The sequence below is a fragment of the Micropterus salmoides genome, unplaced genomic scaffold, assembly GCF_014851395.1.
Source record: "Micropterus salmoides isolate LMB-PRFRI ecotype aquatic unplaced genomic scaffold, ASM1485139v1 Ms_hic_scaffold_18, whole genome shotgun sequence".
Classification (NCBI taxonomy): Eukaryota; Metazoa; Chordata; class Actinopteri; order Centrarchiformes; family Centrarchidae; genus Micropterus; species Micropterus salmoides.
The window spans coordinates 11574158-11597538 of NW_024040928.1; the positions used below are offsets into that span (position 1 = coordinate 11574158).

The 23381-nt window shown below is 41.4% G+C and overlaps 1 protein-coding gene across 1 annotated transcript; it reads left to right on the forward strand.

Annotated features, from left to right (window-relative positions):
* The first annotated feature begins 3838 nt into the window (after positions 1–3838).
* On the forward strand, positions 3839–22767 carry tmem200a (transmembrane protein 200A). The gene is made up of 5 exons (XM_038727083.1): positions 3839–4595; positions 18093–18230; positions 18379–18674; positions 18814–18977; positions 19815–22767. Exons 2-5 carry the CDS (start codon positions 18100–18102, stop codon positions 20922–20924), a joined length of 1701 nt encoding a protein of 566 aa, XP_038583011.1. The 5' UTR covers positions 3839–4595; positions 18093–18099; the 3' UTR covers positions 20925–22767.
* Positions 22768–23381: the final 614 nt, after the last annotated feature.

A 23381-nucleotide genomic window follows, 5' to 3' on the forward strand; every position in this document is an offset into this window, starting at 1 on the left:
TGCAAATATCACTTATCTGCCTACACTTGTATTGTGCATGCCGTTTACTTTGCGACGACTCCCAGTCTGTTTTCCCGCCGCCACACTCCGGTGTTACATTCAGTAACAGTCAGCTCATTATTGGTGCATGCAAAAAGAAAATCTGGTCTGATTCTTCGTCCGTATTTATTTATTATTTCACTAAATCGTAACTACATAATAGACCATCTGCTTCATGTTTACACCGGCACGCGCATGCCCAGTGTACGTGAATGGCCAGTAGATGTGCGTTGTAATGCCAAGGTGGTGAGAAACTTGGGTGTCATGATTGATGACCAGCTGTCCTTTTCAGACCATGTTGCTACTGTCTCTCGGTCATGCCGCTTTTCTCTATACAACATAAGGAAAATCAGGCCCTGCCTCACGCCACCCAGCTTCTAGTACAGGCCATGGTTATCTCTTGCCTTGACTATTGCAATGCCCTCCTAGCAGGTCTCCCAGTTTGTGCAGTGAAACCCTTACAAATGGTTCAGAACGCAACAGCGTGTCTGGTTTTTGATCAGCCTAAAAGGACTCGTCACTCCATTACTCAGTGACCTCCACTGGCTCCCCGTGGCCTCCAGAATCAAATCACTAATCAAGTCACTAATGCTTGCATACAGATTGACTACTGGGTCTGCACACATCTACCTAAACTCCATAATACAAACTTACGTTCCTTCTCGCCCGCTACGCTCCTCCAACGAACACCGCCTGGCTCTGCCATCACTTCACACAAAGCAATCCCAATCTGTGACACCACGATGGTGGAACGAGCTACCACACGCCATCAGAGCAGGGGCGTCCCTCTCTAACTTCAAGAAGCTCTTGAAAACTCATCTCTTCCGAGAACACTTCCTCTTACAACACCTCTAACTCCTAACCTCTAACATGCACTTCCTGTGCTCTTCTTCTTCTATCCCCTACAATGATCTTGTATTGATTGCACTTTTTGTTTTGATTGCACTTTTTGCTAACTCTTACTTCCTTCCCTAGGTATCGACCCCATTGATGTGATATGTACTGTGAGCTCTTACTAGTATTTATTGCTGCTAGTATGTATTGTCAGTTGTAGATCTGTAGTTGATGCTCTGTTGATGCTTGTATGTTGTTCCTCAAATGTAAGTCGCTTTGGATAAAAGCGTCTGCCAAATGAGTAAATGTAAATGTAATGTAGTCGGGGATCACCTCTGATACGTAGCTAAAACGCTGGTGTGGACGAAATTGTATTTGTTTTAATTCTCCGTTTGTAAACTAAGTAGAGTAGTGTGGATGGGGCCTTTGAGGTGCTGGTAGGTGGATTTTGGCAGCCGAGCTGTTTCCCCCTGTTTCTAATCTTGATTTTAAGCTAAGCTAACTGGCTTTCTGTGTTGTTTAACATGCAGGTACTGTATTGTGTGTGTAATTTTTCTTTGATGACATTCATAAAGTCTCATCAGGTCAGTGAACTAAATTTGACCATAAAAAACCAACACATTATCACCAACTAAATCTTGGTTTCAGCCCAACACAGCTTCAGCGGCGGCGAAATAACAAGAACAGTGAAACGTTTGAAGCTGAAAAGCATTTAAGATGGTTTTGATTTCAAAGCATGTGAATTATTAAGCCCATACTTAACCTCAAATGACAAACAACAGGCATTTCTTTCAAGGCGCACAGTGAAGATAAAACAAACTATAATTCTGGTAGCCTGTTTTTTTTTTTCAGCATGAAGTATGTTCCAGACCTGATATGAGTATGAAAAAAGGGGACTGGTGGAGACAATTCACACACAGAGACCTCCTGTATCTAGACAGAGTGTTTACACCACACAGGTGAGTTTAAACAATCTGTGTTGTATCCACAGAAGCAGAGAAATGAACGCACTGTTTTGTCCTCTGTTCTCCTGAGTTTTTAAGTTCGTTAAAAATCAATTCAACACGCAGAGCAGGGGAGAGCTACTGAGAACACCGAGGCTCATTGACCTACATGACAGCATGTCGGGGCAGAGGGGCCGTAATTATCATACAGTGTGTGTATGAGTGTGTGGTACAGATTTTGACGTCACACAAACACATAAAAATAGGCTCGGAAGGACAGAGAGGAAGGGGTTTACATGAAAAGTGGGAAAAAGAAAGACAGAAAGAAAAAAACTAAGAACAGGATTTTTGGTATATTTGGTTCCAGCTTCCCAAATGCGAGGATTTGCTGCTTCTCTCAATTTTATGCCATTGCAAAATTAATCTCTCTTTGGTTTTGAAGTGTTGGTCAGACAAAACAAGATCTGAATACGTCCCCTTAGGTTTCTCGGATACTGTGATGGCCATTTTAAAACATGTGCAGGCAATTACCCAATCACTGAGCCTCAAACAACCCTTGTGTGTCTGCTGTTGGCTGTCACCGGTCCCCCTACCTGTCAATCATACATGAGATACTCATTTGAGATATTCTCATTTCAAATAATAAAATGCTCTACTTTTCTCTCCTCGCCCCTCTCGCCTTTTCAACCCCTACTCCTCCCTCTTTCCCCTTGCCTCCTCATGTCCTCTTTTCCCCCCATTCCCTCTCCTCTCTGTATAATCCTTTTCTGTCCAAAAATCGTCTCTTCTCCGACTCCCGTCCACAGCTGCTTACAATAACGTGAAAAAAAAAGTTAACACATTTTGTAACTCCCATAACTCCAAGTGGGCTTGTAAACAAGAAATGTAACAGTCAACAATGTAAGGCTTTGTCCCCCCCCCTCCTTTTTCTTCCACACTCTTTTCCACCATCGGTTCTCGCTGTCTCTGTCCTGTTCTGGTGCTCGCAGTCCCTCTACAGCATGTTTTCATTTCAATCTCCTATGGAATGTAAATACAGCAATTGACTGTTCATGGCACCAGGGGTATGAGCCTCAACTAGCGGGTTTTATAAGTTTGAGAGCAGGCATTGGGGTTTGTGTGTTTGTACAATGAGAGTTAAGGTTGGGGTTAAGGTCAAGGATGTCATGGTCAGGTTTGAGGTCAAGGAAGGCCCTGAGGATGTACAAAATGCCCTAATGATTGTGTACAAATGTGTAGTAAGTGTACATTACACAAGTGTACATGTTCAGTTGTACCAATCTGCTCTCTTTTCTTAGCCATGTGAACAAATAAGTCTCTCTCTCTCTCTCTCTCTCTCTCTCTCTCTCTCTCTCTCTCACACACTTAAAGCTTATTGTTTAAAATATCTGCCCAAGCCTCTGTGTTACATTCTCCTCACCTCGCCCCAGCTGGTGTATTTTCACTGAATCACTTCCAGCATGTAAATACAGGAAATGTCACGCATGCCAACATCTGCAATATTTTTGCTGCCCTCACTTTCTGTGTGTGTGTGTGTGTGTGTGTGCGTGTGTGTGCGTGCGTGTGTTTGAAGACAGAAAAGCTGAAAACACACAGACTCCTAACTTCTTCTCCTAACTAACTTCAGGGAATTTGTTGTATCTTACATGAACACACAAGGAGTCACACATGCCAGTATTACAGCTGTCACACTTTAAAACACTTTCCCACATTGGATTTGTTGCTGCAGGAATGTTGTATCTCCTGAGCCCAGTCCTGCTGCTTGTTGTGTGTGCGCTCTTGTTGATCCATATCTCTCCTTGAGCATCACTAAGGCTTCTCCCTCTGTATTTTCTTGTCTGCGCCTTGCAAATGCAAGAAAAGCATGGCAAAGCGCCTTGTTTCCCTCCATAAACACGCACACAAACTCTCCATAAAGGCGCACATGCATATATCTTCCCAGTAGTTCACCCCCATCTTTCTCTCTCTCTCTCTCTCACCCCTTCTCTCAGATTCACATACACACACCTCAGTGAAAGCCTCTCACATTCCCACAAGCGTAGACGCGCTTTGGAGGAACTGGATGGAGCTGCCTCGTCTCTCTCCGCATCAGAGGACTAAAAGCACGCTTTTACTCTCCGCTTTACCCTGCTCGACGCTTTTTTTTAAAATGTAACAACTTGCGGCTGAGATTTTCTAACAAGAGTTGTATTTTTTTTCAAAGATTACATCAAGTTTTTGGACGCAAATATCGGGAAATCGAGTTTTACGCATTACAGCCAAGAAGGACCTCACATCAGCCGCTTTTGTCTTTCCCCCAATGAAACAAGGAGTATTTTTCCAGCTGAGGAATTACAACCTGAGCGTTTACGACTTTAAATAGGCGGAATGTGTTGAAGGATTTTCCTGCAGTCGTAAAAAGGAGCGTGTTTCGCCGCCCTCATTGTTCTGAGCGCGCGTTCTCTCCATATGGCGTAAAAACGTGTTCCGCGCCGAAGAAAGTCGTCAAGCAGACACGTCGAAAGCTCGCAAACCCAACTTGACACGGGCAAACTGTAATAATGGCGTTGCCTGGTCCCCATTAAAGACCTTGCATGTGAGTAAAGACCGTGCTGCTGTTTTCCAGACCCTGCAGGGAGCTTTAACTGTCTCCTGTAATCTACATTTTCTCCGGAATTGCTTTTCATTGGAAGTAGCCTTCAAAGTAGAAGATGGCTTTTTACTTCCCACCAGTTTACAGCCTAATCCCCCTCCTTGCCTAATGGCACAGTGACCGTGAAAACTCGGCTTTTTGCAAAGGTAAGAACTGAGCTGTATTTGACCTTTCCAACTCTTAAGCAATTTAAGTTCACAGCGCCACCATCTATGTTTTTATTTACATCCATATTTAATGACGTTGTGTTTAATAGTTGATGAGTACATGGAAGCTACATCTATCTGCCATCTTCCTACTGTAACTAATGGTGATCATCTGACAGGATAAGCTTGCTATTTGTCTAAGATAGTCCAGCATAGTGTAAGTTGCTGTTGTGTGTGTCTGTGTTTTATTTATTGATCGATTTACTGAGGAGTGAAAAACATGATCTCTTCTAAGTAGCCTAACAAGATGTCAGATTGTCAGTATCCATGCATTCAAAGAACGGACAAAGGTCATCATCAAAGGGTCAGTGGTCTTTTTCAATGAACCGTCAGTTATAACCCTGCAAACAATTTTCAAAGATCCCCTCCAGACATACACATTACCCTGGTTAGAATATTACTTTGTTTCTGACGTTTTTTCTGCATAAAAAGTAAATAAGTGAACAGATGCTCTGCCACTGGTTTTATTGTCTTCATTGTGGTTTAAATGAGGCCTAGGAGTAACTGTCACCTTGAGAGCTGTTTGAAGAACTAGGGTAACTCACTGTGCTAAATGGCTCATTGTGAGACATCTCGTTGCCAAACATTTTACGCAGAAATGCATCTGAGTTTAATTTGAGAGTCATTAAGAAGTCAGGCGACATAAAGCTCTCCACAAACTGGATAATCCTGTTTAAATACCCCCACATCAGCGGTTCTTTCACTTTGCAGCTCCCAAGACTCCCATAGAGAGATGTGCAAGCCCACAAACCACCACCTGATAATACGATGTTCATCCAGTAGACCCCCATCTGAGAAAATTTTCTGGTTTATCTGATTATCATTTCCACTGAGAATGTTTTAAAGGCCAAATTAAATTAGTTTATGGAAAACAAAGCATGGAAGTGATTTGTAATAGTGGTATTAAATTTCAAGGGTTGACCCAGAATGGTCGAAGATTCAATGCTTCGATGGGCAGAGCCTGATTCGACTGTCAATCTTACAGACGAAGCTTCGTGGCGAAACAAGAATCATGACATTTTGGCGATATGGGTGTGTTCAACTTCTGATTTTACATAGAACTACCAGTTTTCCCCCAAAAAGTTAATATACAGCCTATTACAATATACATTTCAACATTTAATGCTGTAAATAAACATGTAAAAAGAATAAAACTTTCAATAAATGTCTTTAAAGTACATAAATAAATAATTGTAACCCTAACCTGGCTGAGTTGTTCGCTCCTCGCGGGACTTTCGGATCATTTATCACCGTTGATGAACCACATGATTCGACTATCAGTCGACTACAGGCAGGACTTGACGATTCTGATTCGACTATGTAAATCCTTAGTCGGGGACAACCCTATGAATTTCTTAAGCTGTGGAGAGTGGGCCTCTAGAATCCAAATATGGACCCTTACAAACCGTGGTCCTCAAACCGGACTCCGGTTTGGGGACCATTGCTGCAGGGCAGTTTGGGACAGCTCGTTCCTCAGGATAAGTGTGGGTGACTGATCGAAAACTGGGATTGTGAGGAAGACAGAGAGAGTCATTTTGCTGGAATCAACAGCTGGAACCAACACACACACACACACACACACACACACACACACACACACACACACACACACATCTGGCATGAGTATCTGATGATTCAATTCAAAACGTAATTCAACTGAGTAAAAGCTGAATTGATCACGAAAGGATACTAATGCAGTGTGAAGGATGCAAGATTTAAAAAAAGCACAGTATGTATCATCAGAATAATAAGGACAGATAAAAAAAAACACAAACAAGATGGTGAAGATGGCACAGGGTTTGACACTTGCATGCTGTGCATCAGAAAATGTGCTGTTGAAAGGTTAGTGGGAAAACACAAAGTGACATATTCTCCAGACAGATGAGTCAACCTTGACCGTGAGTCTGTAGGAGTAAAGCAATGCACAAACACATGCTCGCTGTCTGTTTATCCTTTGTTCATTCTTCTTTCTCTGATACAGATTCCTCCTTTCACTCTTCCCTGCACAGCTTTCTCAGTGGCATTTTCCTCCCTTTGGCCTTATCCAATGATAGCCGCCCCCCCCCCCAGAAAAAAAGAAAAGAAGAAACACCAAATGGCATTCTGCTTCTTTAAAGAGCTTCAAGAAAGACTCAAGCAGGATACTGTATCAGGCTCATTTTGAGGAGACTCAGACTCAGATTCAATTTCCATCAATTCTGTGATTCAATTCTAATCAGTGTCACAATAGACAATAAGACGTTGAACATTGTGAACCAACTCTACAGTGGAAAATGTGATAGCTGCAAGTTTAAAATAAATTTGGTTCAGTCCAAGCTGGTGGTTCCACCTCAGGGTTCGTGTCCTTGTCGCTAGCTACTCTTACTGGCTGGTCAGGGTGCCGGGAGGTAGGGGACAAAAAGCAACACAGTCAGCTGGTGTTAGCTGTGGGGTGCTTCTCTGCGGCCGACTCTGACCTCTCTGGAAAAACCCGAGAATTCGACCTCAGGGATCAACAAAGATCTGTTCCTGCTGTAAGGCCCATCATGCCCCGTAATACATGTCACAGCTTTGTGTCATAGGTCATCTCATCTCTCTGTTTTACCTTTCCTGTCACATACTGCCGGGTGAAGGAGAAAATCATACTCCCTATTAAAACCGCTGTTTAATGTCTTCTGGTGAAGATTATTCCTCACAGGAAACAGTCTATTTTTGTCCGAGTCATGTCATCATTGTGTAGTAAAGTAATTACAGATGGGTGAGTTTTGAATACTCCTTCATGTTAGTGTGTTTATGGACGCTTTGGACATCCGACATCCAAGACGTTATCTTGTTTGAAAAAAATAAAACCCAGTAGGCAAAAAACCCCCACTGTAAATAGGATCATGTGAAGTTCTTCCACTAGGCTGATGGTTTTGAGGTTTTTAGAAGGGTCGTGCTGTAGATTTCATTTCCTTCCTTAGTCAGTTTGTCCAGTAAACTATCCTATATTATACATTATACTGTACTATACTGTATACTATACTATAATATATTATACCATATTATATGGTACCATATTGTAATATATTATATATACCATTTTTTTGACCTAACATGTAGTGGCAAGTATGGCAGCTGTCCCACTGAATAAGTTAGGCAGATTTTACTTTAACAACAACAACAACATAAATGTCAAACATAAAATAAAGTCATACCTAATAAAATCAACCCATGCACACGCTCTTTTCAACAAACCTGAACTCTGTTTGTAATGTGCTTGACAGCAGTGTAGGTGTACTCTGAAATGAAGCACTTAAGTGTGACCTGGGCATTAAAACACTCAACAGTCTCTTTATTTCAGTATTTCAAGGTACAAGCATTATCAAGAACAGACTGTACAATGATCAAATATTGTTCACTGCATATTTGCCCTTGACTCATGCAGGTCATTTCTTTGGTCATTTCCATCAGTCTTTGCAAGAGAACAAACAGTAAACTGCCTTTTGATATTCTGCACATTAGCCAAAACTTAAATATTTGGCACACTGGAGAGACAGTTCTTACTATGTTTTGAGGGCAGTCTTCCATGTTTGACTCCCAGCTCTGTGACATTATGGCAACTGACCTTGAAGTTACGGTGAGTGATGAGGAGAAATCCAACACCATGACAAATACCATGTTATAGAGTGAATGATGTCGCTAAGTTGTGGGATAGCGAACTGCCGTTACAGTTGCTGCTGCGAAGCTAACATGCAGAGAGGAGGAGATGGTCCCAGAGGCAGCACACCGGCTCCTGATAGCAATACTTACAGCTCTCCTGTTACTATAGCTAACATCACAACAACAGCAAGTCTTTGTGAACTAAAAAGTAAGCTGGATGTCCTTGGGCAAGCCATTTAACGTTACCCGACACACAAAAACATGGCTGGATTAGTTTTGTGTGGCTCGGTCTGAGACACTTTGTTTTCTATTTACAGAGACAGGACTATGACATATAAGGTATAAGGGCCATTGTATATGTAAAAAAAAAAAACACATTCACAGAGTCGGGAGAGGGGGTTAATATTATGGGGAAAAAACTCTGATTAAAGTAAATTTACAAGAAACAAACCCAAATTTTGATGAAAAAAACTTGTACAAACTATTTTTCAGATGTGCTTGTTGATAATAACAATAATGTTAATAACCACAGCCGCCACACCCCTCATCCTATTAACCTTACCAGAGCAGTTTATGACCCAGAAACACATTAGCCATTGTAACTGTAATGGGAGAAATAATGGATGCTAATTTTTCTCTCTTTACCACGATCCATTTTTATCCTCCTGCTCATTCCTCCTTCATTACATCTCTCTTTGCTGCTTTCCTTCTTACTCTATTTGTGTCCACATTAGATGCCTTTCTCCATGACGTGTTAGCATACAGTTCAGTGAAGTGAGTCATTTGAGACAAACTTTTTTCAGCATGCCTCTAGAGTCAAAAAAGTCAAAGCACCTTCTCTAGTCTCTTTCACCCTGTCTCCCCCCTCTGGCTAAGTTCCTCCAGTCCTGATTTCTAGCATTTACTTTGCCCTCTACCTTACTTCACCTCTTTTTATCTTTCTATCCCACCTGTCCTGTTCTTTTTCCTCTTCCACACTCTCATGTGTGGAATTTAGAGAGGATTGTACAGCTTCAAGCACAGATCGCATGAACAAGATGTAATTAACACCCCGATGCTGACGTGTAAATGTTGAGTGCAAAAGAATTCAGGTCTTTTTTCTTTGCAAACACCTTTCATGCCAAACTCTCTCTTCATCCCTGGTGTCTCCCTTTCACTGTCTCCTCTTCTCATTTCTTGCCAATTGCCCGTCTTCATCCATGTCTCTATCCATTCCCTCCCAATTCTACGACTCCTTTCCTCCCCTATCACACCTCCTTCAAATTGATGGAGAGGTGCAGTGAAATCAGTCCAAACCATGTGGTGTTACATAAACGTTTGTTTTTCCCAATATCTGCACACAGAAATAAAAATAAAAATGCCCCTTTGTTAATAGGATACAGTGTTAATGATATATCTGTCATTCCTGTGCACACAGCTGGTAGTTGCTATAGAAACGTGTCATCAGCAGCAGCACAGGTAGTTGCTATAGGGACAGTACATCACACAAGGTCCCCTATAGATAGGTGACTTGTCGTTATCATGCTAAAAAAGGCGTCTCCTCACTCCTTAAGCACACAACACATGCAGAGGAATACCACAGAGGATGTTTGACGGTGTACGTGGGGAAATCTCCGCTCTGCAGGCATGATGTTTTTAAAAATGCAACTTGTGTGAGAGCGTCTCGAAATGTTTAAACGTCTCCAGTAACAGATTAAATCTGCTTCCTTAAGGGTGTGGTATATTAAATAGTTTTCTTATCACTGTTGAGTATGCACGGATAAACAGTGGAAGCAAATGTGTCGTTATTTAGGTGATCACACTGAGGCTAATTCATGATTCATCAAACACTAATTTAGAGAGCTGCTTATTAAGACAGCGAAATGGAAAATGGAGCAGTGGATATCACATTCTTTATAACTTTTATCTGGTAAGAGGTGGAAAAAACTAACATTAATATTTATACGGCCTGTGTGTGATTACTGTGTGATAAAGTTGATACAGAAAACAGCAAACTTCTCTCTCTTAAAAGATCAAAACACAACACACTGAATGAGGTTTACATACAGTATGTACGCCCAGCACAAACCCACTGATTAGGTGTTAAGTGCTGAGCATGGTTACTGAATATTAATTAGTCATTTCATGTGGTCACTGCACAGGTTCTCCGTGGTAGAGAGCCATGTTGCGTCAGAGACACAGTGGTTTCTCATTAGGCTGTTACAACAGCATGTCCTTCTCTTTGCCCCACTTGTTTCTTCCTCACACCTTGATAAAATGGCAGATACACTTGGCTTGTTTTCTGCCTCAGTCCTGTCATCACTGACAGTAAAAGCACTCTCCTGTCCTTTACTGTCAGGCCTTTCTATCTATATAGGTATTACTGTTAGAGGTCTTTGTACAGGCTTTTCAGTCTCTGGTCATGACTCAGTGTTGCAGCCAGGTAGATGCACTGATATAAGTTAGGGATGGGTATCGCTACTCGGCCTTTATGGTATCGACCGAAACAGCTCAGTATCAAGTAGAATCAAAATGTCTCCAGTCAAACCAGTACTTCAATCGATACTTTTGTAACCAGATCACGGCAAAAAATAACTATTTATATGGTTTTGCTTGCAGCCAAACACACAAGCAAAGAAAGACAAGAACACGGCTCTTTTTTAATCTTATGTACCTGCACCATAAACTGTATTAAAAAAGGCCTGCACGGGCCGAGTCCATGCGTGATTCATCTTCGGCTGCGTCTCAGGCACGTTCGTCACTGTTGCAGGTTCATCACCACAAGCTTGGCTTTTTGTTGGTTTCATCTTCTGGTATCATTTAACACTTCTCTGTACATTTTTATTTGTTATTCACATCACTTGTCATTGATCGATCACTGTGTTCCATCACATCAAAAACGCTTTTGTGGCGCAGCAGCAATCAGCTGATTTTACTCACAGAACCTCTTCAGGTGTAGTTGGGTTGATCGGCTGGACATGGAGCCTCTCTTTTCCTCGGTTTGTGTCTTTAGTGTAGTTAAGTGACTTGTTTAAACAGACTCCTTACTCGATTTCCATTTGTGAATGTCGTTTTTGGGGGAGGTTTGCGAGTCACCAAAAAAGGGGATCAAAAGAGATCAATTCAGTTCATGGATTGAAAGTTAACAAAATAATTTTCCGTTGTTTACTTTCAACACAGATATCAAAAAATACCTTAAATTTGTTTCCCACAACTTATTTGGTCACTTAACTATTTCACTCTTCCTCTGTCATTCAAATATAAAAAAAATCGTAAGCTGTAGTCTTTCCCTGTATAATACTACCCATGAGGATGATGTAATTAGGATGAGGAGCGATCTGATACAATTTCCCAATACTTTTACAGTTAACTGAAACAAGAAAAAAAAAAATAGATAACCATTCTTGTCCATAACAACAATAAAAATAATAACGGGCTACCAATCAACTACTATGGCTTCAACAGGTGGCATTTTATGCAAGGTATCAAATGAAGTACTGTATTAGTATTGGTATCATTTTAAGGGTATTGGTCTTGGTACTTGTATCGTAAAAATTTAAAGGATACGAAATCCTAATGTAAGTACTTCTACAGCCCTCTCATCTTAGCTTGCCTTCATACTAAGGCTGACCCTAGTCCATGCTTCGATGGCCGGAGCCTGATTTGTCAATCTCACAGTCGAAGTTTCCCAGCGAGACATTGTTTTTTAATAGTGGGCTACTTGAAATAGACCTGCAAGGAACTGCAACATGCATGTAAAGTTACTTGTCGGCTGCACAGCATGCACGCAAAACTCTGCACTGGCAGGAGATCAGAGAGAAAATGGTCAGCAATAAACCTCAGTTTAGCTGGAAATGTAGGCCTACAGTGTAAGTTACACTGACTAATGATTAGAGACTTGAGCTCTACAGCATCTCAAGATTAAAGCTACCGTGTGTTCCCACAGCCCTGCTCGCAATCACCGCGCACAAAAACACACGACTCAACAATCAGACGGCTATAGGCAGGACTTGCTAATTCTAATTCGACCATGTAAATCCTTAGTCGGGGACAGCCCTAATTCATACCCTCCTTCTCCTCCTGTTCCCATATTCCTGTTGTCATCTTTTCAAAAAAATGTTGTCATCCCTGTCTCTTTTCTTCTATCCTCCCCCTGTACTACCCTCCACCCCTTGCTCATCTTTCAGTGAACAGAGGAAGACTCTCCACCTGCTCTTCAAATTGAGTGGGTTCCTGTTTGACGCACACCAAGAGAGTAGAGAAAGACAGAGAGAGAACGCAAAAAAAACGAGAAAAGAGGCCATTTGTGTTTGTCCTTGTGTGAATCACCATCTGTGGTATAGCATTTTCCTACAGCAGTATTACCAATAAGTTGATTGACATGAAAAATACATTAAGATGTGAGAAGGAGAAAAGAGGGTAGGAGGAAAGAACGTCTGGTCTTGTGTGTGATTCACAGTCATGTTACTTTGAATACTAAAAGCTTTGTCTAACTCTGAATCTTAAAGCAGACTTTATTGCTTCAAGATGTGTCGGGAAAAAAAAGAAAGGAAGGGAGAGAGGAAGAGGACAGTGACCAGAAAATAAAAATAAAATTAGAGACAGATTAAAAATAGATCTGAGAGGACAGAGGGGGCGGAGAAAGACAAACAGAGTGATAAGAGGAGAAAGAAAGCTGGAGAGGAAGAAAAGTAAGCGAAGGTAAAAATTATTCAGGGTCACAACCAGAATGCATTAGCTGATAGAGAGGGGGAGAGATTTATAGATTTTGGAGGAAGAAAGAGAGCGAGAGAGAGAGAGTGAGCGCGAGAGCGAGCGAGATAAAAAAAAGACAGACCAAGGTCATGGGTGTGTTCTTGTTCCCATGCTAAATCAGTTTTATCTTTTATACACAGACATGCACACATACACACAATAATGCACACGGTGCAGAAAACCGATGACCTAATAAATACACGTACTGTGAAAATTGTACCACAGTAACTTTGGAGTACTGCTCAGAAAAAGTAGTAATACTGAAATCACATTACAGTAATGCTGAAAGAATTACACAACACTTGCATTCAAAGTCAGAATAATTTATAATCTAACTGAAAATAATACTAATATAATAATCTTTATTTGTAGAGCACTTTTCAAAAACAAGTTACAAAGTGCTTTAACAAGTGTAAAGACAATAATACCCCAAAAACAATAATACAAAAACAATACAAGATAAAAGCAAGAAAACATTGAAAAGACTAAAATACATGTTTAAGATAAATATAAAATAAGTAAAATAGAATGAAATAAAAGGGATAAAATAAAGTAAAATAAGACCGGGAAAGGCTCTCCTATAAAAGTATGTTTTAAGAAGGGACTTAAAAGAGTTCACTGACTCAGCCGACCTGATTTCCTCGGGCAGGCTGTTCCAGAGCCTCGGGGCCCTGACAGCAAACGCTCTGTCCCCTTTAGTTTTCTGTCGAGACTCTGGAACAGACAACAAACCTCTGCCCGAGGATCTCGAGGTACGTGCTGGTGTGTATGGGACTAAAAGTTCAGAAATATAACAAGGCGAGAGGCCATGAAGAGCTTTAAAAGTGATCAATAAAATTTTAAAGTCAATTCTAAAACACACTGGGAGCCAGTGTAATGAAGCTAAAATAGGGGTGATGTGGTCATATTTCTTTGTTCTGGTTAAAAGCCCGGCAGCTGAGTTCTGGACAGTCTGGAGTCGATCAATAGATTTTTGGGTTAAACAGGTGAAAAGGCTGTTGCAATAATCCAGGAGTGATGAGATGAAGGCGTGTAAAATGGTCTCAGTGTCCTTAAAAGTTAACAGATCGAATTTTTGCTATATTTCTAAGTTGATAAAAACATGATTGAACAAGCTTTGTGCTGTGCTGCTCGAAATTTAAATTACTATCAAACCAAACACCAAGGTTCTTTGCCACAGGCTTAATGTGATTTACTAGGGAACCAGCAGATGGCAGTATTTGATTTGCCATCTGCTGGGACCCAATGACCAGGATTTCTGTTTTGTCTGAGTTCAGCTAGAGGAAATTATTTGACATCCATTTTTTAACTTCACAAAGGCAGTTGTTAGGTGAACTCAGCATTCCAGGGTCTGTGGATCTGACGGGCAAGTATATTTGTGTGTCATCAGCATAAATATGAAAAGAAATGCCATGTTTATGGATAATATGTCCAAGGGGAAGCAGATACAAGGAAAACAAAATGGGTCCTAAGACCGACCCCTGAGGCACACCATATTTAACTGGACAGAACGAAGAGACATAGTTGTTTACAGACACGCAAAACTTTTATTTTTATCATTATTATTCATTTATTTGACAGGTAGGATGAAAACCATTCTAGGGCAGGACCAGAGATCCCCACCCAGTGCCTCAGTCTGTCTAACATGATGTTGTGATCAATGGTGTCAAAAGCAGCGCTAAGGTCCAGGAGTACAAGGACTGAGCACATACCTTCATCAGCAGACATTAAAAGGTCATTGGTGACTTTAAGCAGGGCAGTCTCAGTGCTGTGGTACTTCCTGAAACCAGACTGAAACTTTTCAAATAATTTGTTATTTTCCAGCACAGTGAGCAGCTGTTTGGACACAATTCTTTCTAAAATCTTTGCAATAAAAGGCAGTTTTGAAATTGGTCTAAAATTTTGATGGAGGGAGGGATCTAAACCAGGTTTCTTTAAAAGTGGGTTCACACAAGCTGTTTTAAAATAATCAGGAACACAACCAGTAGATAGGGAGCTGTTAAAAGAGATCAAATGGGGCCCAACAGAATCTATTACTTTCATTAAAAACTTTGTAGGTATTATATCAAGTGGGCTGGAGGACACTCATTTGGGATACTGTTTTTAAAAGCTCAGACAAGTCGATGGGATAAAACTGGTTAAAACTGTCTTGTTGCTGGTGAGGGACCTCTGAGTAAGAGGCCACGGGGGTAATAGAGGCTCTGATTGACACCACCTTATTGGTAAAATAAGATAAATACAATTCACAGTCATCATTACTTCCAGCTGATGCACAAGGAGGGGTTGGGTTTACCAGCTGATCCACAGTCTTAAACAGAAACCTGGGATTGTGTTTGTGTAGTAATGAGTTCAGAAAAATAGTGTGTTCTCGCATCCTTAACCATGTTATTGTAGTTAATTAATAAATCCTTCAGACTGAGGTAATGGACCTGGAGACTGGATTTTTTCCATCTGCGCTCTGCTTTCCTGCATTCCCTTTTGAGGCTGCGAATGCTGTCATTTATCCAGGGTTGCTTACTAGCTTTAGACGTAGTTGTGTCAGTTGCATTAACATTGTTGGGGTCATCAACATGAATATTAAAATCGCCACAAAGAACAACTCTGTCATAATTTAAAACCAGAGTAGATAAAAATTCAGGAAGTTCTGATAAAAATCCTCCAGGCGGTTTTGGGGGGCGATAAATTATAACAAATATGATAGGTTGCAGCCCTCCAACTTTAAGAGAGAACTTCAAAGGAGTTAAATTCATCACAGCCTACTTGATGACAGTTAAAATTTTTCCTATACACGCTCACTAGCCCACCACCACGACCACTGACCCTCGGTTGACTAAAACAACCGAGGGTCAGTGGCCGTGGCAGCTGGTAAATCCAGTGTCTTAAAACAACCCTTCTGAGTGTATCATGAGTAACTCAGAACCACTTTGCTAGTGCTTGATACCCTTTTTTGTCATTTAAATTAAATAATGCTCATGATTAATACAGTTTTTAAATGCTGTATGGCAGCTTTCTACAGTTATTCACAAAACATCCTCATACATAAATGACAAAATAGGTCGATTTTCAACTGTCCCAAAGTGACATGTACGAGCATTGGGCGTACTGGACTGACCTAAGTCACATAACATTTAACGCGTCGTAAATGTTGTGAAATGGTGGTAGTTCGGTGAGGTTTAGGCAATAAAAAACACTTGGTTAGGTTTAGGAAAATATCCTGGTTTGGGTTAAAGTAAGTACATTACTTAAGTCATGTGAGGTAAGTCATCTATTATTTAACTTTAAATAGGACAACTTTGACTTTTTTTTCCACACAGGACTTGGTCTCTTGAGTCAAAGTCCTGGGTTTACTTGACGCATCCATCCACCCCACCATCCTCCTGACTTCTTCTGCCACCACAGGGTCGAGACAAAAAATGTAAATATGTGTCGTAATAAACTGCTGCATAATCGACCTTCATGCTGGTTATTCAAGAAGGCTGAACAGAGCTATATAGTGTATGTCTCAGGGTTAGCCTGAGTATGCTAAATGTGAGTGGAAGCAAGAAAATTTCAGCACCAGTAACATTCATTGTGAAGGTGGTGCTTAAGCTAAGGTGGGCATTCAGACAATCTTATGACTGTTTCAAAGTTCAAGAGCAGAACTACCAATGTGGCACCCAACAAAAACAATCAGTTAATCTGTAGCAATGAAGTCATTTTGCCAGAATTTTATACTTTAAATTTCCATTCAGAGTCTGTACCTCAGTAATTCAACATCAAATGTAGTCGGTTTAATCCTCTTAATACTAAACAGGACAATGCTAATGTTCATTTGCGCCCAGATTAACAGGCATTTAAACTCAAATGAAGGCTCCCAGAATAAGCCTGTGTTTGTTTTAAGCCCTCTTCCTTTTAATAACTATTAATAGATATCTGAGCAGCTGGTGAGCAGAGAGACTGATTCATTTGAATATTATGTTAGAAATGCAGCACTATATTTCCAGTTTTATAATTGCAACAACGATGTAAATAACAGCAATAATGGCCGCAATTAAAATATAAACACAAAAAATGGCAGATTTGAACTTAAGTGAGTAAAGATTAGAGTGAAATACACAGGCCATGCATGTTTCTCTCGGCCTGTTTGCTTTCCTCTTCCATTTCTCGTATCATCTTGTTTCCTGAGTTTCTCTCTCATACGCACAGGAAGAATGCAATAAACAAACAAACATCCTGCAGGAGTAAATGTATGTATGACTAAGATGGTACACACAAACACCCATGTTGTCCTGAAGGCTGACCGCCAACAACAAAGCATCACCAGTAAACAGGAGAAACAGCATTTCTCAAACTTGGAAAGACGCTGAAAGTCTGACACACTTTCCCTGTCAAAGTGTGTAAAAAACCCTGCTTTTTAAGTTACGCCTGAGGTGACACGCCTGCTAAAAATAAAGCAAACAAAGCTGTGATCTGGAATTGGTTCAATCTGCTTGATTGTGAGTAATGTCGCACTCTGAATATTAAGTGTCTCACACCTCCAATATTCAGAGCATCTTTGACTTTGGCTATGCAGAAATACACATGTGCATCCCTAGACCTGTTCTTATATGTAGCTGTTGGTTTTTCGTCATGTTGAATTGAATTTATTTCAGGATAACCTCTTGAGATGTATCATCTCATTTTCAAGGGGGTCCACGTGCATCTGTGCCTCTACCCAGTGGAAATTTTGCACCAAACAGTTGCACTAGCTCTTCATTAGTGGTCATGTAGTGCAGTGGTTCTAAACCTGCGGGGCGTAGAGCCACTTCAGGGGGGGGTCGAGGATTTTGAGCAGACATAAAGTTGCATGAATAGTGATCTGACGCTAACCTGAATTGTGTTTATTTTAATTACCTCTATTGTTTGATTGATAAAAATGAAATCCAGTTTTGCTTCGGTGGGGGTGGAGGCATGAACTGCTCTTGACTTTGAAGGGGGGCATGACAGAAAAAGTTTGAGAACCACTACTTTAGTGACGTGGCAGTACAAACACACACACCCCAGGCGCTGGAGTGGTACATGTTACAACTCATGACTAATTTGTTTCTGCATGTGTATCTGCAGGTTAAGTATGACTGCAGCAGCAGGTGTTCTAACAGGCTTGGCTAAGCTAAAACGGCAAGACTCTGCCCGTTCTCAGCACCGGCCCATACCACCTACATCGCCAGGCCTGGGAAACCCCAACCCAGAGGCTGCCCCCAGGTGATCATCTTAGTCTTCTTTTCATAAATTCAATGAAAAGAAGACTACTACAAACATTCCGGTGCCAGGTGTTAGGCTGAGTGTACATTTTTGTATGGTGGCTGTCGCTAGATAAATCTTTTTTTTTCTCTTTATACTTTTCATTTAGAAAGCGTAAAAGACGCACCGATGTTGTGGTAGTACGAGGAAAGCTCCGCCTCTACTCTGCCTCCGGGTTTTTCCTCCTTCTCGGACTGGTCATCTTGGCCATCGGTATCGGCATGGCAACACTGGGTTACTGGCCGCACAGTGAAACCATGCCCTCTGGCCCACCGGCCAAATTGGCGACTGGAGGAGGATCTAAGATAGGAGCTAAAACATCTGCCACAGGTGAAGGAAATGGAGCCAAGATGGCCGTCACAGAGGAGGACGTGGCTAACTCCAGCACGAGTCACAATGTGCAAGGTAAGTGAACCAATGTCTTCCTGAATAGAAAAGAGTGTGTTCCTGAAATACCTAAGATGCCTGAGTGAGTTTCTCGGGACTGTCTGTAAACACCTCTTAATATTAAACGTCTCACCCCCTCCATGTGTTCTGCATGTAGGTACGCCCTCCAAGCAGACTGGGGGTGTTCTGACGCGGTTCCTGGAACAGCATCTTCACTCCGAGAGGATGAAGATGCTCGGGCCTTTCACCATGGGCATTGGGATTTTCATCTTCATCTGTGCCAACGCCATTCTTCATGAAAACAGGGACAGGGAAACAAAGGTAGGGCTGAAATCAGAAAATCCACACACACACTCAAATACTGGAACATGCATCAGAGAAATCAAAAACTGGAGTTGCGAGAGGATTTTGCCGATCTACAAGCTGATTTTGTGCAGAAATTGGTTCTAGAAAAGGTTTTGAAGGAATATTTTAAACCGATATTTCAATTATAAAACACAAAACCCCATTGTCAATAGAATATGTAGTTAATATTCCTTCCCAGCTCCATATTTCTGTTCTTCCTCCGTACTCCATACAAAATGAGGGGCATGCACACTGCAGTCATCCACATTCATCATCCCTACATAACTAACATACAAATCATATTTCTGCCAACCTCCTTCCATCCTCATCACTGCAATATTCCTCTGATCACATTTCCTCTGCTCTTATGCCCTTCCCTTTGCTTCCTTGATTTGATTATTCCTCTCCTCCTCCCTTCCAGGTAATCCATGTGAGATCCATGTATTCCAAAGTCACAAGCATCCACAAAAAATAAAACTGTAGAATAAAATCCCTCTACTGCACACATTAAAAAATGTATCATATTTTTAGGAAGATTGAGGGATTTTTGTGTTGCCTCAGGGCAACGTTGTGCTATAAGGGTAACCACCAAGGAAAATCTCAGTTTTAGAACATGTGAAGTGAAAAGTAGCCCAACTTCACAACATTGCCATAAGACAACAAAGAGAAAACCCCTTAATTATTTCTATTTATATCTAATGTTTTTCTCAAAAACCTATCAAGTGTTTTTTTTATATTTTTGAAGTTATTTCTATTTAACCATGCAACCCTCCCTACTGCAACTACTAATAATTTATTTCTCTGCTGTACCAGATAATCCACATGAGAGACATGTACTCCACAGTCATTGACGTCCATCGCCTTAGGCAGAGAGAGCAAAAACAACACCATCACCGCAATAGCACCTATGCAAGAGAAGCTGGGGATCTTCGAGCCTTTGGAGCTGAAAACGCAGCACGACTGGCCAGCAACTCCCTCCTCGCATTCTCCTCTCGGGCCGGAAGCGGAGGGTCCACAGAGGAGGAAGAGGTGCTATTAGGGGACGAGGAGTTTCACAGACACAGGGGGCAGGCTAAGTTGGATTGTGGCTTTGCGGGGCTGCTGGCGCCGCTCTACAAGGATCGCCCCTTCTGCGGCCCAGGGCTGGGGTTCGCTCGCTCGGATTCAGTGCGCCACCAGTGGTCAGTGGACAGAGATGGGGAGAAAGGAGGACACCATGCCCGCTCTATTGTGTCCTCCTCTATCTCTGCATTTACTCTCCCTGTTATAAAACTCAACAACTGCGTTATTGACGAACCGGAGATGGAGGCAATTACTGAGGAGGACAGAGGAGGAAGTAGAACAGACAGAGAAAGGTCACAGCCTCTGAGCTCGATGGAGTCTCTGGTGATTCCTGTAGCATCTGTTGCTAAGGCCTCCAAACCGCCGAGCTTACACCGGAGTCACTCCGCCTCCTCCTCTCACTGCTCCTCTGTCTCCTCTTGTTCCCTATCCCCTGCTCCCTCCTCTACCTCAGGCTGCTGGCTCTCCCCAGGAGCAGCAAGGAGCGACTTTGGCTCCAACTCTTCTCTGCACATACTCAGCAGCCACTCCAAGTCTCTGGACCTGGAGCGCGGGCCGAGCATGCTCAGCGTGCACCCGGAGCAGCGGAAGCACCCCAGCTGGCCGCGCCTCGATCGTAGCAACAGCAGCCGCAGTAATGGTGGCAACCGGGGCAGCAGTAAAGGCTACATGCGGCTGGAGGACAGGGAAGAGCAAGGGGAGCGGCTGTTAGAGGTGTCACCGTCTCTGACAGTGACGCGCGACTACAGTAAGCGGGAGAAGCTGCTAATGATATCTAGGTCGCACAATAATCTGAGCTTTGAGCATGACGAGTTTAACAGCAGCACACTGAAGAGAGGGAGCTCTGAGACTCGATTCTGAAGACCCTTAACTAAAGGTTAAAGACACTTCTATCCTGTTCTGTAGATTACTCTCCAGACAGTAGTGACAGAGTGTACAGTGCGTTTGCGGCACACAAACTGTTGAGTTTAACAGCTGCACCCTGGAGAGAGGAAACTCGAACGTGGTTTCAAAGACACTTCACTGAGCATCAGGCTGGAGAGTAGTCAATAATGGACATTCTTGTTCATGCCTCATGTCAGTAAGACACTAGATGCCGACTGTACCAGAGGTGCTGTAGCTGAGCCTGACCTGTGACCTCTGTGGAGGGAGGGAAATGAAAAGAGAAGTTCATCATCTGTCTACTTTATACAGACATAGTTCTAATAAAGTTTTAAGAGGATCTCAACCCTGAGACAATGCTTTAGGATCGATACTGTTTCTTTGTAACAGGCTTTGAAATGAGCTTTTCTTAAAGTCTTACACGGTTTCATTCCAGCAGCCGCCGGCTAAGTCACCTCAGCGGGTAGGAGTAGCACAAGGTCAAATCTTTTTATCTTCTTTTAGGCCTAGGTACAACCCGAGGAATGAGCAAGAGAAGAAGCTCTAAGACATTAATCGTAATATTAATATTTGCTCGTGCGGCCCCTTTGAAAACAAAGTTTGCTAAATAGCGTTGTAAAGAGAGACTAAGACAGATCATTTTTAACTAATCTACTGGTCTTGGCATACTGCAGCGACAAGGCTCTAAAGTCGAAAAAGATAGATTTTAGTGGTAAAGTATTTGTTTGAATCAGAAATACTTTATTGATCCCCGAGGGGAAATTCTGTGCTCCTTGAAAGGTGGTTTATGTATGTTTGTTTCTGTCTCATCCTCAGATTGTAGCAGATGTAGAGTTCAACACAAAGAGCAAAGTAAGACAAAACCAGTTACTATAATATCAATACACTACAGGACAGAACAAGTTTAAATCTAGATGCCAGGCTGCGAAACACAATAATGGAGTCTGTGTTGCCCTGCAGTCACAATAACATTGCCCTTTCCCAGGAACTATAGAGAGAAGTTTTGTTGTGTCCTACTGAAAACTAGAATTAACAATCTGTGTCTATAGCTCTGCTACAAAGATTTAACTTTGATTTCACTCAGGTATGCAATCTATAATTCATATTAATTTTTGTCGAACTATTCACAAACCTATTCAGTATTAGCGAATAATATTGGAGTACGACCTAACGTATGATAAAGTGGGGTTGGTACTAATTATTTTCAGCACTGTCAATCACAAATTTACCAGAGGTCAAAGAAATTCTCAAAACAGTTTAACATTTCTAACAGTCAAAAACCCAAAGTTCAATTTACGAATAATCACATTCAAAGCATGTCCACTTGATAAATGACTTGACTGATCTGCATTGTCATTGATTCATTTTAATGAATTATGAACACATGCTTGGCTCTGCACTATTGAAAAAACAATTTATTTTGTGTTATCTTCATAAATCTAGGGGGTTATAATATTAAATGAAATGACATTTTTAAAAATCTATAACAGCTAGGGCTGAACGAATTTTAAAAACGATCTAAATGCAATTATTTAGAATGATATTGCAATTGCTATATAATTTGCAATATCAGAGGAAATGATCATTTTTACATAATTATTCATCAGAATCAGCTTTATTGCCAGGTATGTGTACACATACGAGGAATTTGACAAGTACTTTGATAAGTATACGTATTTTGTGTAGGAGTAATGACTTGAGGTAGGTGGATTTGGTATAGTAGGCCATTCGACTAATTGTAGAGCCCTAGTTACAGCATAGCTATCTGCTCTGTAAATCATATGTCTTGTGTTCCTCTTTGACAAAAAAAAAAAAAAAAAAACAGAAACCAAAAGGGAGAAATGTCTTCATATTTTCTGGTTACATTATAACCCGTACGGAGACCTTCTTTTGATACAGCCAATCAAATCTTGCATAAAGTAACGTCAATATACTATCATAGGCAGCCTGCTACACAACAACTACAGACTCAAAACAATATCTCACATTAGCTTTCTGGCTAAAGTCTCCTTCATATCTAACCTCCTAGCATAAACACATGTTCTACATCTTAGATGTAGAACGCGCAACCTAACAAGCATTCACAAAGTAAAAGTGCCCTGCTAATGTGAGTTTGAGGCTAGGTGGCTAATTGGTTGCTCAGCTGAAGCACATTCAACAGCATTTAAACGTACCTGCAAGTGTCACTTGGGTCTGTTATTCTGGTGTGCTCCTTAATCTGCAATACCACATTTCTGATATTTCCCCAAAGACATTTTCTTCCTATTAATAATGAAAAACGCTTAGCAAAAAAACACATTATTTTTGACTAGAAAAACGATGATTAAATGTGAGCCATGTTGTTTTCTGCTACAGTCCCTGTTTGACGACACATCCAGTGTTGCTTTTTATTTAAATATTAATTGTCACGTGATGACAGTTTCAGGCATTCAACTA

Bases quoted from the DNA above. Each gene is read 5' to 3' on its own strand.
- tmem200a (XM_038727083.1), top strand. From the start codon at position 18,100: ATGACTGCAGCAGCAGGTGTTCTAACAGGCTTGGCTAAGCTAAAACGG. The intron at 18,675-18,813 runs GTAAGTGAACCA...TTCTGCATGTAG, and splicing joins CACGAGTCACAATGTGCAAG to GTACGCCCTCCAAGCAGACT. The intron at 18,978-19,814 runs GTAGGGCTGAAA...CTGCTGTACCAG, and splicing joins ACAGGGACAGGGAAACAAAG to ATAATCCACATGAGAGACAT.